This window comes from Callorhinus ursinus, unplaced genomic scaffold (assembly GCF_003265705.2).
Source record: "Callorhinus ursinus isolate GAN/ISIS: 27379988/994484 unplaced genomic scaffold, GSC_fseal_2.0 scaffold80, whole genome shotgun sequence".
NCBI classification, from domain to species: Eukaryota; Metazoa; Chordata; class Mammalia; order Carnivora; family Otariidae; genus Callorhinus; species Callorhinus ursinus.
This window is the reverse complement of record NW_027397142.1, coordinates 427,209-441,879: the sequence shown is the minus strand read 5'-3', so window position 1 is coordinate 441,879 and position 14,671 is coordinate 427,209. Positions and strand designations below refer to the sequence as shown.

The window sequence follows — 14,671 nt, the reverse complement described above, 5'->3', positions numbered from 1 at the left end:
TGAAGTGCGATCAGACCCCAGGGAAACAGGTGTGCTGGTGCTCATCTCAAGGGGGAGTCGTGACTTTGCAGCCTGAACCCTGACCTTCTGACCCCAACTCCAGTGCCCCTTCCCCCTCCCATCACACCTGCCTCCAGGACAGTCATCAGTAAGAGCCAAGGAGGCTGGCTCTGAGTGGAGGAGTATAGGGTTCCCCCAGCTGAGAAGTGCAATTGGAAAAATGAATGCCTTTAGGACTAACCTTCACCCGGAGCCTCACTCCTCCCAGGGTGACTTCAAATAGTGACTCCTCTTTTATTTGATCCTCACAAGAAAAGCAGCCACGGCTGACCCCACACTCTGCCCTAGCCTCCCAAGTCTTGCTACGGGAAGATCCTCTGAGGTAGGGGTCCCCAGTCCTGCAACCTACTGCCCCCTCCCCTCACAGCCTTAGAACATTGAGACAATGGGCCAGAACTCTCAAAACTGGGCTGTTCTGGCTTTCGGGGCGTGGAGTCAAGGTGGAGGCACAGCTTCTGTGGACTGCATGACCAGCTCACAGAGGGAACTGTGAGAAGTGGGCACCATGTCTGAGGGGTGAGTGAGGAGCAGGAGTGGAGCCCCCAGGGCCGGGGCAGGTGGGTGGGGAGAAGGGGTGCCGGGGAGAGGGGGTTGTGTGCTGGGCCAGCCCTGGCTAGGCCCCAGCCATTCACACAGCAACCCCTGGCTGTGCCGGTCTGTGGTCAGCTTTCCCTCTTCGGACTTTCCTTGAACTACTTATTCCAGAATCAGGGGAAGGGACCCTTCTCTACACTCATCCCTTAGCCCCACTTCCCACTCACCCTTCTAGACGACCGCAGCATCCCTGGGCTGCACCCTCTCCCCGGAGGGACGGACTGCGGACTCCAAGAGGCCTCTTCCTTAGAGGGAGCCCCTGAGGGCCATGCCTATCCTTCACCCTCCTTGCTAATCCATCAGTGGCCTCCCTCCTCCCAGTGATCCCAATCTCTCCCACCTGCTGGAGGCCTGGACGTGTGTTCTCTTCACTACCACCTCACTCCCCCTCAGGACCCCTCCGGGCCCATGAGTAACCTTAACTGCACACCTCTGGAACCCCGAGTTCACACTCCCCAAAAGGCACAGCAGAGCCCGTCTTCCCCATCCTTCCCCCCCTCCCCCACTCCTGCGAGGCGCAGATCCGAGGCCTCCTGCGCCCTCTCCTCTCCAGAGCTTACCAGCGCCTCTGGGACTCCTCCCACGTGACCCTGCAAGAGCTGCTGGACCAGGAGCAGCCCCTGCTCGAACCCGTGCCCCCCAGGGAGCGGCAGTCGTTCCAGTACAGGCTCTCGTCGATCTACTTGTACTACCTGGGGCTGATGCGCCGGTTCGACACCCTCTACGACCAGATGGTGCAGCCACAGAAGCGGCGGCTGCTGCGGCGGCTGCTGGACAGCGTGGCGGGCCGCGTGCTGGAGCTCAAGGACGACCTGGTGCGCGCCGACCTGAGCGAGTACCACTGCCTGGAGCGCGTGCTGCAGGACCTCAAGCTCACCCCGGTGCGCGGGCCGCGCTGTGGAGCCACGCCCACTCCAGCGGAGGGGCGGGGTGGCGGGTAGCCTTGACCTCCCGCGGACACGGAGCCACGGCTCCACCACCTGGGGCGGGAGGGGGCGGCGAGGCCTGATCTCCCAGGGACAATCCTGATGTTAGGACCTCTGCAAGGGAAGGGGAACGGGGTAGATCAGGGGATGGGGTTTGATCGCGAGGAGGGTTTCAGGAAGAGGGGGTGCATGCGGGTAGTTGGGGGATGGCTAGAGAGTCAGGCTGGAGGCTTCGCGGGGCTGGGAATACCCACCAACCGCAGGGGCTTGGTGAAGACAGTCCCCCAGAGGCCCGCTTCTCAAAGTGTGGTTCTTGGACCAACAACATCAGCATCACCTAAGACTTTGTCAGAAATGCAGAATCTTGGACCACAGCTCAAACCCACTAATCTGCTCCTGCATTTTAACAAGCCTCTAGGGTGATGTGAATGCTCCAGTCTCCAGGCTGCCCCAAGGGCATGGGCCACTGCTCCCCATCCGAAGAAGTCTCAAAGTTTCCAGACCTGCTGCATCAAACTCAGCTGTGGACTTGAAAAAACAAACTAACAAAAACAGACTCTCCAGGCCCTGCCACTCTGATGTGGTAGTCTGGGGAGGGCCTAGGAGTCTGCATTTTAAGAGCTTCCCAGTTGATTCTGATGCACAGTCAGGATTGGAACCACTGCCCATTATGTATCATGATTCTCCAGAATTCAACTCCGGTTACATGGTGGGGCAGGGAGATAGAGGGATGAGCTTAAGGGGACCTGCCCAGAACCCATACATCTCCCACCCCAGGGCCCTAGGATGAAGGAAACCACCCCCAGGGTCTGGGTAAGCAGCTAAAATGGTAATATCAGCCAGAGGCTCTGGATTTTGAGTCCTGACTCTCCTTCCCCCATATTGCCCCAAAGGCAGACCTGGAGGTTCCAATCCCCAAGTACTTTCTGCTGGAGCAGTCCACAATTCTGAAGGAGCGAGGGCTGATGCTGGCAGAGATCCTGTCCAGAATGGAGCCAGTGACCTCTGAGGGCGTAAGTCAGGGACACGCCCTCCCAGATTCCTCTCATACACCCCTCCCAGAACAGAGATGCCATCTTCCGGGACAGAGAGGATTTGCCCTGCCCTATTCCCACCTCAGAGTGCTCTTTGGGGAATCCCTGGCCTGCTTCAAGGATGCTCTCGTGCTCCTCGAAACCTCTGACAGCAAGATAGAAGACAGGACTTGGGCACTCCACTGGGAGGACCATGTCCCCAGCATGTTGTTTGGTGGATGGTCTCCCAGCTGCTAGCCTGGGTACAAGCCCTCTCTCGTCTTCTCCTGCTCCTTTGCCCCTCCTGTGGCCAGGGTTTTCCAGAAATGCACCGGACCGAGGCCATAATCCTACTGCAAAGGGCTGAGCGGGCCAGGCAAGGCCGGCTCCGAGCCACCTTCATGCGAGAGATTCGGAAAGAGGAGGAGCAGGATAGGAAGATTCGAGAGGACAGTTGGCACAGGCTCAATCAGGACCAAGCAGCCATCACCATACAGAAGGTAATCCCCCAGCACCCAGGAGGAAGGTCAGGGTTGAGTCACCTCTTCCAGGAAGACTGCCTGGCTCAGCAATGGAGGACAGAGGTGCAGGTGCTTGGATTCTGTTGCCCCCATAACCAGATCCTAAACTGGGCACCTAATCAGTTAATAAGCTTGTATCTTGTGCTATATCTCATAAAAGCCCCAGAAACAGAAGGATCATTAAAATTAGAGGAGAAAGATCCATAATAAGGTAGCAGAACATAGTAGATGATCATTCCGGAAACTCATAAGACTGTTAAAGATGAGTCACTAAAATGGATCCTGAGACTCCTGGCAGCTGAGGTAAAAGGAATGGTGATGAATGAAACAGAGCTTGAGAACTGATGTGATCCAGATGTCCTCAAGGTCTGTGCCATCTGGGTCACCCATGGAAATAACAGAATTGCATCCCATCCGCCCCACTGCAGAAAACCCAGCCCCATCCCTAGGTGTCCCTGTGCCTTCCTACCGTCCTGGTGGTCACCCCTCTCTTCTACTCTGGATGGCCATTCCGTACTTCTCAGCCCTTGCTGTCCCCCAGCGTGTGAGTGAGTGAGTGAGTGTGTGTGTGTGTGTGTGTGTGTGTGTGTGTGTGTGTGTGTGTGTGGCTTCTCTCATCACTGAGTCCTGCTGACTCAGGCTTACTCTGTTTGGTACTGGTTACCAGCTTAAGGAGACTGGAGTGGCCCTAGGAAAATTCCAGTGCCGAAAGGGAACCCTTTGCTCCTGCAGCATCGTAGCTCCTGAGACCGCTGCCCTGCTCCATCACAGGACGTCCCTTGCCACTTTTTCTTTCCAGAAGCAGGCCCAGAACTGCTGACATGGGGCTGGTCTTTCTGTCTCCAATGAACGTCTTCTCCCAGCTTCTCTCTCAAGCCCCAGCGCCTCGGGAACTGTCTGCTAGCCCGAGAGAGGAAACTGAGAGCTCCTTTCTGCCAAAGCCCGGAAGCAAGCCAACCAGTTAACAAATAATAACTCAAGAAGATACATGCCCTCCAAATGGGATAGATTTTTAGGCTTTTTTTAAAGATTTTATTTATTTATTTGAGAGAGAGAGAAAGAGCACAAGAAGGGGAACAGCAGAGGGAGAGGGAGAAGCAGGCTTCCCGCTGAGCAGGGAGCCTGACACGGGGCTCCATCCCAGGGCCCTGGGATCCTGACCTGAGCCGAAGGCAGACGCTTAACTGACTGAGCCACCCAGGAGCCCCTAGATTTTTAGATTTTTAATCAATGCACAGAGCATGCCCATCTGAGCCCCCTGCATCTGGCTGACTTAATGTCAAGCTGGCCCCGGATGAGGAGGAGGCCCTGCCCCCAGGGCTCGCTAAAGCAAGCCCTTCGAGGAGGAAGGTCAGTCCCGAAGAAGCCCCGCTTCTCCCCTGAAAGCCGAAGCAAGTCATTTTGTCCCTGTTGCCAGACACCGAGAATGTGGAAATACTGCGGACCCAGAGGCTGCTCTCTGAGGTTCTGTTACGGAACAGACGCCACCTGGCCGGGCCCTGGCGCTGCCTCCCCCTGCCCAGTGCCCCGCCCCCACCCCACTGGTACCGGGCTCTCCATGGGGCTGAGAGCGGCCGGAGGCCTGGGAGAAGAGCACTGGGCAAGGAGTCAGGAACCCTGGCCCTGTCTCAGCTCCGCCCGAATGGGCTCTTAGACCCAGGAGAGGCCATGTCCTGTCTCCAGCCTCAGTTTCCTTGGGTCAGAACTGTAGGAATTCACCAGGGGAGGTCCACGGCCCTTACAAGCTGGAGGTGGCGGGGGGGTGGGGATCAAGTATGTATTTCAAATGCTGTGGGAATTCTGAGAAGTGAGAGTGGGAGTGCTTCTGGGAGAAGGTGGTATTTGAACTCGACCTCAAAAGAGACAGCAGATTAGAGAGTGGGGATGAGAAGGAGGGAACTCCTAGGGGCCCCTGAGGGGGAAAGCCTTGGAGCTGGACCGCGTGGGTGCCTACCGGCCCTGCCCTGTCCTGAGCTGCTCCTGCTCAGGGTGTCACTTGCCCACGGGCAGCCCTGGGAGGTGTCCTCCCCGGCACTCCTCCGCCACCTCCCACCCCAAAGCTCCCCTAGCCAGACCTTTCCTCGTGAGTGGCTAGTGCTTCTCCTGGGGCTGATGGCACGAGCCGCACCCCTGCAGAATTGCAGTGTGGGGCGTGTCTGGGCCCATGTGTCCCTCCAGGTGTGGAAGGGTTGCCTGCAGAGGAGACGTACTCAGCAAGACCGGCGAACGGAGATGGAGTTCATTGGCATGGTAAGCCCCCGCCTCGCTCCAGGCAGGGGCTCGGGCTGGGCTAGTGCATGGGGTCTCCTCCCCTCTTTTTTTGTCCCTCTGAGCCCCCTGTACAGCTCCTCACTGCCCACGCCTCCCTCCACTTGGGACTGTGCTTGGCATGAGTGGAGGGATTCAGGCCTGGGGACCCTGGCTAAAGGATCCTTCGGGGTTCGAAAAAGAGCGAGAAGGACCAGAAAACTACCACCAAGCCCCGTCCCTTTCTACCCCTCCCTCTCTAAAACCTTTGGAAGGCTCTCCCATGTGGGGCAGGATGAGGGATTGTAGCCCAGAGCATCCTGGACCTCATGTTCATGCCGCTAGTCGGAAGGAGAGGCTGAGTGGGTGCACACAGCAGAGGAAGGAGGCCACAAGGCTAGTGGGGAACCCCTCCCTCCAGGGCTCTTACAGCCTCTGGGAGAACCACGGGGGCCAGGGTGGGTGGGGGCATACCCTTTCACAGCAGAGTGTTTCAGGCCACAGTCTCCCCACCTGCTCTGAGGGGCCCAGACTGGCTTCTCCTCTGCAATGCAGGGAGTCTGGCTGAGTTTACCTGGGTCCATGAGCACGAGTGTGCAGCTAGGGGAGTGTGGGTGGTAGGAGGGGCAGGCTCCCAGTGCTTGTGCGGGCAGGCTGAACGGGCCCCACTCCCTGAGTAACACCTGTCCCCTACTCTCAGCTGGATCTTACTTCCGGCTAGTCCCTGCTGACTTCGGCCATGGTGGGGGTGAGGGGTGTGATCCCTGGGAAGGAGCTTTGCAGTGGGCAGAGCCTGTGAAGGCCTCCTGATAAAGGGAGCTGGGGAGAGGCTGGGCTGGGGCACCAAAGGGATCCGAGGCAAGGGCCGGGTGGCTATTCTAGGAGGCTTGGGGGCTTCAGAAGGAAGGAAGGATCAGGGGGCATGATGGGAGTGGAGGTCAGACTTGGGGGCCTGGAGAGCTGGACCCCCAAGAGGCAAGAGCAGGCAGAGGGAGGCCAGGGTCGGGCCTTGGGGGGAGGTGGGGGGGGCATGGCATGGTGGTGGGTGAGGAATGAGCCTGGCCGCCTGGGCCCATCAACAGTGTGAGCTCAGCGTTTTCAGTAATTGTCTCTGCGCAGAGTGATATTTAAAATACATTTGGGAGCCAATGAGGCGGGAAAGTGGCTGCGAGAGCGGCTGCCAACACGGGCCGCTGGGGCGGGGGTGTGCGTGGGGGCTGGGGCCGGAGGCTCACAGGGGAGGGTGTGCTGGGGGGACCGGGCAGGGGGGCCAGCCCAGATGCATCTAGCAAACTCATTATCAGAGTAATTTACACAGGCGAGTTTTGGCTCCAAACACGATTTCTCCCGATGCAGGCACGCCCGCTGTTCCGTGTGGGTGTGTATGCAGGGCCTCACGTGTGCCGTGCGCTGGGGAAGCAGGGGGGCAGGTGTGGGTGCCTGAGGCCAGGGGCTGGGCCCTCCACACTCCCACTCCCACTCCCGACTCCCTGCGTCTCTTCTTCACTTCGCCAGCTCCCCTCGCCACCCAACCAGGCGGGGAATGTGGGTGTCGTGTACCAAGCCGGCTTCGGGGAGGATGTCCGGAGGATCCGCCAGATAGAGAAGGAGGAGGAGTTCCAGTTGGCGATGGTGAAGACCCACGACTCTCTCAGAGAGACAGAGGGGCCTGACATGAAGGAGAAACTGAAGGAGCAGATCCGACAGTGGTTTATTGAGTGCCAGTCAGTGTCTCCAGCCTCAGCTGACCCAACCTTCAGCCCCTCCTCCCCTCCTCACCGCCGTGCCCCCCGTCTGTTCTGTTCTCTCGTCTGGGCTGGACCCTCTGCTCCATCCACTCCCATCCTCCTTCCCTCACTGCTCACACCCTGACTTGAACCTGGGGCCCCCACCCATCTCTGCACATGACTTCTCATTTCCCTGGATGGAAAAGAGAATGCCAGAACTAGATGAGGAAGGCATCCATGGATGCCCCCTGAGGAGTCTCTCCGTTCTAACCTGTAACTCTCTGCTCCCTCCCTCTTGTCCTCTACGCCCCTAGTCCTTTTCCGTTCTTCATCCTTCCCTCTATTTAACTATCCATCCATCCACCCACTCTTCTACCCCATCCCTCCATCCATCCATCCACCCGTCCATCCACCCACCCACCCATCATCCATCCATCCATCCATCCATCCACCCACCCATCATCCATCCATCCACCCATCATCCATCCATCCACCCACCCATCCATCCACCCATCCATCCACCCACCCATCATCCATCCATCCATCCACCCGTCCATCCACCCATCCATCCACCCACCCATCATCCACCCGTCCATCCACCCATCCACTCATCCACCCGTCCATCCACCCATCCACTCATCCATCTGTCCATCCACCCATTTGTTCATCTCTCTGACCATTTTATGTTTACTTAGTGCCCTTACTGGCCGATTCCCTGATTATCCAGATGAGTCTGTAGGTGGATCCGACCTGATCTTTGCAGACAAGACTCCAGAACAGGTACCCTATAGGTGGAGACAGGAGACTTTCTGTGGTAGGTGGGATCTGAGGTTACAGACAGTCCTGAGTGTAAACTGAGGGTGGCAGTAGGGTTGGGGGGAAAGGTCAGCCTCAGCGGAGGCAGATGTGGTTGGAGGAAATATATGTAGCTAGCCAGACTACACGGGGCGGGTAGGGAGTGCTTGTGTCTGGAGAAGACATCTTTGGCCAGGGAGAGACAGCATGTCTGGTGAGTCTCTTTGGGACTTCAAATCCCCACGGGCCAAGAAAGAGCAGCCACTCTGATCGGAACACCTCTTTCTTCTTGGACCCCAGTGAGGTCCCTGGACTCTTGACTATCTGGACCCTATGAGTGACCCCAGTCCACCCCCGTCTCAGGCCTGGGTTCTTTTGCTCCTATAGAATCCCGTTGGTCTTCTCTGAAATGTCTTCCATCATTGGTCACAGGTAAAAATGGAACTGGAGGCACAGATCCAGGCGAGCAAAAAAAAGGACCAAGAGAGAAACAAGGAGAAAGAAAAGGAGAGAAACGAGAGGAAGCAGAAGAAAGGGAAGAAAGAGAAGACCAGGAAGGGGGTAAACACCCACTTGGTGTGGGCCGAGTGGGCAGGGGGAACAGAGTCTGAGGAGATCCCTGGTGGGAGGCTGGTCTGAAGAGAGTAAGGGTCAGAGACCATGAGGGGGTCGAGATCAAAGGATGTTTCTATTCTAGGAAACAGACACAATGCTGAAAGTGTGGCCATCCAAATTTATACCAGTGATTAATGCCGGACATGAGGAGTACATAAGTAAGGCGGGAGGAGGCTGGGGAAGAGTGTCCAGGCCTTGTGAGGGCCTTGGGGTGACCCTGGGTCCTGGGGAAAGTGGACACATGCTGTGTGGGTAGTGAGGTGGCCGTGTGGGTGTGTGGATGTGTGGGCCGAGGGGAGAATGCCGAAGGGGACAGAAGTGTGGGGTGCGATTCCCTGGGTGGGGGGAGTTATGCCTTTGATCCGAATCCTGCAGATGCGGCCTTGGGGTCAGGCCTTTGTGGTCTGGGTAGAAGCAGGGCCAGGCAGCCCTGTGAGGAGGGAGGTACCAGCGTGGGTCAGGTTCCTGGTCCCTGCATGCATGTGTGTGAGACAGACAGACAGACAGACGGGTGCAAAGAGAGCAGGAGAGAGGGGGACCAGGCTGGGTCAGGTTCCCGGCCGAGTGCGTGTGAGTGTGTGGGTGCCCTGGGACTCTGAACTTCGTTCCTCTGTCCGTCTCTCCACGGTTAGACCTGTGGAGGAACCAGTATGAGAGTATATACCCGAAACAGAATTTTGACCCCGAGATGCTCCGGATGGAGAAGAGGAAGGAAGTAGAGCAGGAGATCCGGATACAGGTGAGTGAGCTGGCTCAGGGCTTCCCGGCGGCCCTCCCCCGCCCCCTCCCTGGACCTCCCCTGCTTCGGGCTCTTCCCCTCAAGCCCCTGGCCTGCCCCTCTTCTGTAGCAGCCTCTACGTGCTGCCTTTTCTGTGTCATTCTAGCTCCACCTTGGTCCATCTCGGTCCCCATCATCCTCTGCGTCTCTCTGGTCCCTCTCTCCCTGGGGTGTGGAGGGGCTCTGGGCCAGGGTCACGCCCACCATCATGCCCACCAACCCTTCAAGAGCTCCTGCCATGTGGCTGCAGGGCGTACCTTGGGAGCCTTAGGTCATGTCACCTGTCCAACACCCCTGAGGTGGGTGCCATGATTTTCCTGATGTGAGGCAGCAGGCTGATACGTCCTGCAGCTGCTCACGTCACACAGATTTTAAGGGGTGGGTCTGGGACTTGAACCGAAAGCCAACTGACTCCATCCTGGAGCTCCTCCCCACCCTGATGGCAGGCGAGGGCTAGGCTCCTGCGTGAGCAGGATATGGATTGGCACTGGGCGTGGACTGGTGCAGGGACGGGCAGGGGGAGAAAGGCAAAGCCTGCAGGTCCCAGAAGGGCGTGTGGGCAGGTTGTTGGTGGGCACCCCTGTGGCCTTCCCTGGGCTTGTCTCGCTCTTCTCTGAGGCTGCGCTCCCCCTGCCCGCCCCTGTCCCAGTCCTCGCCCCTCCCACCTGTCCTCTCCAGCCGCTGGCTGCCCCACACAGCTCCCTGCTGTCCCCCCAGGTGGATGAGCTGATGCGTCAAGAGCTGAAGACCCTGCGCCTGGCCGTGGACAGGGAGGAGGGGAGACCCTTGAAGCAGCCGAAGGCAAGAGGAGGGGCGGAGGCGCACGCGGTGGGGGAGGGGCCAAGGACCAGAGGACAACTGCCCGTGTGCTTGTTTCCAACCAGAAAAAGACCGGGAAGAAAGCTGGGAAGAAGAAGAAGGAAAAAGATCTGACCCCAAACAGGTAGCAGACCCTTTACCTTATCGTGGGTGGTGAGCAAACCCTGGCCCAGGACCGATCGGACTTCTGGTCCTGGTTCTGTTGCTGTGTGGCCTGGAGAAAGTCACTTAACCTCTCTGACTCCCTGTCCTCGTTACCCAAGTACCCACCCTGCCAAACCCTTCAAATTGCCAAATCAGCTCTGTCCCTACCAAAGCCATCTCCCCCTGGATGCCACTCTGGGGCCTTGAGGAACTTGCCAGTGGTCCCTGTCTAGTCACTTCTTTGGTGCAGTGAGTCTCGAGCACACTGATGTCAGCTGCTTCCAGGAGTGTGTACACGAAATGTGATTTCTAGAAAGAGGGGGATATGTCACCCAGATGACTGGGTTTCTGATGGTGGAACTTTGAGCAGACTGATGGAGGAAGGGTCGCAGAGGGCGCTTCTCACACCCCACTCAACCCACAGAGCACCCACTGTGGGCAGACTGCCTTCTGGGCCAGTGGGTTGGTGCTGTGCCTTCTGGTGCTGGCTGTCCAGTGGCACCGTGGGTATTTTTGACCTCAAGCCTGTAGCACCATGCCACTCATCTCTGCCTCCACTTCCCTTCATCCTTGGGGCCCCCTCTGTGCTGTCCTCTGCAGGTCCGTGGACTCCCTGTTTGAAGAGCTCGTGGTCTTTGGCTTTCTAAGGAATAGCGAGACAGTGGCCTTGAAAGATTACATCGGTGAGACCCCTCCCCAGCGCCTGCTCCCGGGCTGAGGAGCGGTGCCCCGGCCACGGCCCCCTGCAGTGGCTGGCCTCCACCCTCGGCAGTGAGCCCGCTCCTCAAGGGGCTCTCTCTTGGCCCTGCCCCAGTGGATGCCACTCGCCTGTCCCCCCAGGCGACTGCCTCTATCTTGGATCCGTTCTGAACCTGGCAAACAAGTTGCCTATGCCTTCCCTGTTTGACATACGACAGAATGTGGCCTTGTATGGGGTCCTTCGGCTTGGTGAGATGCCCTGGGGAGCGGGGAGAGCCAACTCTGGCCGGTGGCTCTTGGGGGAGCTGGGGTGCATGTCAGGGTGGCTGAGGTGGGCATGTCCCCTGTGCCATGGATCCATGCTGGGCTCCCCCTGCCTTCCCCAGGCCCTGCTGGAGGTCACACCCAGATTGGGCCGCCCCAGAAGTCATGTGAACTCTTGGACCTACCGAGGAGTCCACTTTTCCAGCCCCTCACCCAACCCCAAGTGATATCCCATAGTCTGTCCCCTTCCTGGAAGACCAGGATCTTTCTGAAGCGGTTGGTCATAGGTCCTTTAATTCTACCCCTTCACGATCCAGAAGTGGAAAGAGATGGCACAGAAGACAGAAGGGGCATTGGAAGGGGATAGAAGGCTCCCTCCTGACCTTGCATCTAGCTCTTTATAATTGTACCTGGGGAGCCAATGGAAGTCCTCTGGGCGGCCTCTCTCAGCGTGCCTGCCTAGGGGATAGCTCACACACTGGGGGACAGCCGCGCAGCTGGGGTCCAAACTTCATCCCACCCCGCCCTGGGCCTCTGGCCTCGCCTTACACAGTGGCTTCCACCCCGGTCCTTTACCGGCCTACTGCCTGCCTCTGGCCCCTGTTTCCTCTCTTAGGCTCCCCAGATATACACTCCATGGCTCCCCTCATCCGCTCCATCCTCCTGGTGGGCCCCTCTGGCATGGGGAAGAAGATGCTGGTCAAGGCCGTGTGCACAGAAACTGGGGCCAACCTGTTTGACCTGTCACCTGGCAACCTGCAGGGCAAATATCCTGGCAAGATGGGGGTGCAGATGATAGTGCATATCGTCTTTAAGGTCTGGGTCCCCCGACTTTGGCATTTCTAGTGCTCAGGCGGTGCCCACAGAGCAGGGTGGGCTTTATGCTCCCATCTGCCTATTTGGTGTGATTTCAGGAGCTGGTGAGGTCTCCCGACCAACCCCTGCTAGGAGCCTGTGGATTCCTGAAGCCCTGGGGATGGGGGAGGTGGCGGGAAGTGGGGAGCAGAGCAGTTTCTTTCATGGTAGAGCTGAGGCTTAATATGCAGCCTCCCCACGCAGGGAGGGCAGAGATTCTGTTCCCATGGAGGTGGGGTGGAGGGCCGGCAGGCTGAGAGGTGGGGCGGGCCGCACGTGGGAAATGGGGGCCGGAGCTCCAAGGCCAGCCCTTGGACCAGGCGGGGAGGTGACCCTTGCCCAGGGACATCTGACGCCAGGTTTTTATTCTCTGACCTGTCCAGGTGGCTCGACTCTTACAGCCCTCTGTGATCTGGATTGGGAATGCCGAGAAGAATTTCTATAAGAGGGTCCCAAAAGAAGAGAAGGAGGTGTGGGCACCTGGGTAGCAGCGTGAGCCATGGGCAAGGCCGGCTTGGGCTTGTTTAAGTCAACTCCAAACCTCACCTGCCGTGGGGCCTTGGACAAGTTCCCTGTCCTCCTGATGCCTTTTTCCTTATCCTGGAAGCAGGACTGGCCTCCTGCCCGTGTCCCCCCGACCCCAGTGTCCACGCGAGGCTGAGTGTGGGCATGTGCTCCGAGAGAACTCAGAAGCCCACAGAAGTCACGTGTCTCTCCCCCACCCATCTCCCCAGAGCAGATGGACCCAAAGCGAATAAAGAAGGATCTCACCAAGGCCCTGAGACTGCTGGGCCCAGGAGACCGTGTGATGCTGATAGGGACAACTGACCAGCCGCATCTGGCAGAGATGAAGGGGCTGTGCCGGACCTACGAACGGATCCTCTACATGCCGCGGCCCGATTACGCTTGTCGCTACGGTGAGGCCCTGTGACGTGAGGGCAGGCCGGACAGGGGATCCGGGGACCACCCCTGCCAGAGCCTCCTCACCCTTCTTCCCACCCCACTTCTGCTCTGAGACCCTGCCTCCATGGCAGGGAAGGGCAGCCAGACAGCCCGGTGGCCTGGGTCCCGGCCTGGCTCCGTGGACACGGGCAGGCCACGTAAGTCCTCCGAGTCTCACTTCCTCGTGTTCAGTGGACAGGCTGATGCTCACCTTCCTGGGAGGGGAGGCACTGATGTGCACAGAGCCGCTCTCCAGAAGCACAGACCTCACTTCAGATAGAGGCGGAGGCTCTCACTGCTTGCTTCTCCCTGCCCTGTGTCCTCCCCCAACACCTGCAGTGCTCTGGAGGCAGATGATAGAGGCCCAGGGAGTCCAGGTGACCCAGAACCTAGACATCAGTGCCCTGGCCAAGGTGTCCGATGGCTACACACCCGGTCACATTCTCCAAGCCATCCACTCAGTGCTGACCGAGCGGCGGGTCCTGCAGCTATCCAAGCGGCCCCTGGTGGCCTCAGAGTTCCTGGGGCATCTGGCCAAGCTGGAGCCGGTGTACCAGGAGGAGGAGGAGTCCCTGAAGGTGAGGCTTCGGGGGTGGGCGTAGCGGGGAGGCCAGGAGGGAGGGTAACGGGCCAGCACTAACCAGGGAGTCAGCCCTCTGAAGCCCCCCTTAGGCCCCTCCCTCTGCTCCCCCATGGAGTTTAGCTGGGAAGGGGACAGGAAATCACAGGGAAGGGCATGTGGGCAGGACCAACTTACCTGGTGTCCTCAATGGCCGGAGCCCGAAAGTGCCACCTGGGCATTAAGAGCCCGTGGTTGGTCCTGGCACCAGCAGACACCCACTTTCCCCACCTCAGTCACTGCCCACCAGTGCCCCGTGGGTGGCAGGATGGACACGGAGAGAGGGCTTGCCCCCGACAATGGCTGACCCCGTGGCCTGGAGTATTTGGTGGAGGGCAAGGGAAACCGAGACTCTAGCAGGACGCCTGAGCCGGGGAAGAGAGGAGAACCGGCTGCTGCCACGGAGGGCTCGTCTGTGGAAAGGGGAGGGCAAGGTCGGGAGGCAGAAGCCGGGGGTAAGAGCCGGTGCACTCCCCCCTCCCCCCCTCCTCCCACCAGGACTGGTATTTCAAGACTCCACTGGGCAAGAGGAGGCTAAAACTCATCAAGGACCAGGACGCTGAGGAAGCCAAGCTGGCGAAGGAGAAGAAGAAAAGGAAGTGATGGTGGAGGGCAGGGTGCCCGAGGCTGGCAGGGGGACTGGGCGGCCCCCGGGAGTGGAGGGCCTGGGGCAGAGGCATAAACGGCCACACAGCGCGGGGAACAGCTCTCTCTGTCCATCTCCCTGCTTCCCGCCCCTGCTCTGCGGCCCCTGCCTGTGCCCAGCCTCCCCCTCTCGCCCCGCCCCTGCTGGCCCTCCGTCCTCCCCCACTCACGGCCTTCACCCTCGGGCCGCAGAGCCCTGCCCTCTGACCCGCACCCATGTCTTCGTCTCCTGTTGGCTCCCGTCCTGGCTCCCCAGCTCTCTCCCTCCTTGGGGTTTTTAAGAGAGAAAAAAATAGGAAAAGGAAGAAGGAAAAAGAGAAGAGGGAAGGAAGCTCCACAGTAAAGTCTGGAAAAAGGAGAAAAAACAAGACCAAGTCTGGAAGTCAGCAGTGCCTGCTGTTAGCCCCA

At 58.9% G+C, this 14,671-nt stretch overlaps 1 protein-coding gene across 1 annotated transcript; it reads left to right on the top strand.

The window, feature by feature from the left end:
* Nucleotides 1-476: 476 nt before the first annotated feature.
* Nucleotides 477-14,503, top strand: DRC11L (dynein regulatory complex subunit 11 like). Its single transcript, XM_025862210.2, has 19 exons — nucleotides 477-576; nucleotides 1,208-1,535; nucleotides 2,474-2,593; nucleotides 2,908-3,093; nucleotides 5,293-5,364; nucleotides 6,877-7,085; nucleotides 7,784-7,868; nucleotides 8,316-8,444; nucleotides 8,581-8,656; nucleotides 9,131-9,237; nucleotides 9,994-10,077; nucleotides 10,161-10,219; nucleotides 10,840-10,922; nucleotides 11,080-11,187; nucleotides 11,819-12,018; nucleotides 12,441-12,527; nucleotides 12,797-12,974; nucleotides 13,339-13,577; nucleotides 14,117-14,503. The coding sequence occupies exons 1-19, from the start codon at nucleotides 566-568 to the stop codon at nucleotides 14,219-14,221; spliced, it is 2,466 nt and encodes an 821-aa protein (XP_025717995.1). The 5' UTR covers nucleotides 477-565; the 3' UTR covers nucleotides 14,222-14,503.
* Nucleotides 14,504-14,671: the final 168 nt, after the last annotated feature.

What these genes read in the sequence shown, in the direction of transcription:
- DRC11L (XM_025862210.2), top strand. An exon ending in AGGACCTCAAGCTCACCCCG is followed by an intron (nt 1,536 to 2,473) that starts GTGCGCGGGCCG and finishes ATTGCCCCAAAG; the next exon opens with GCAGACCTGGAGGTTCCAAT. An exon ending in TAGTGCATATCGTCTTTAAG is followed by an intron (nt 12,019 to 12,440) that starts GTCTGGGTCCCC and finishes TGACCTGTCCAG; the next exon opens with GTGGCTCGACTCTTACAGCC.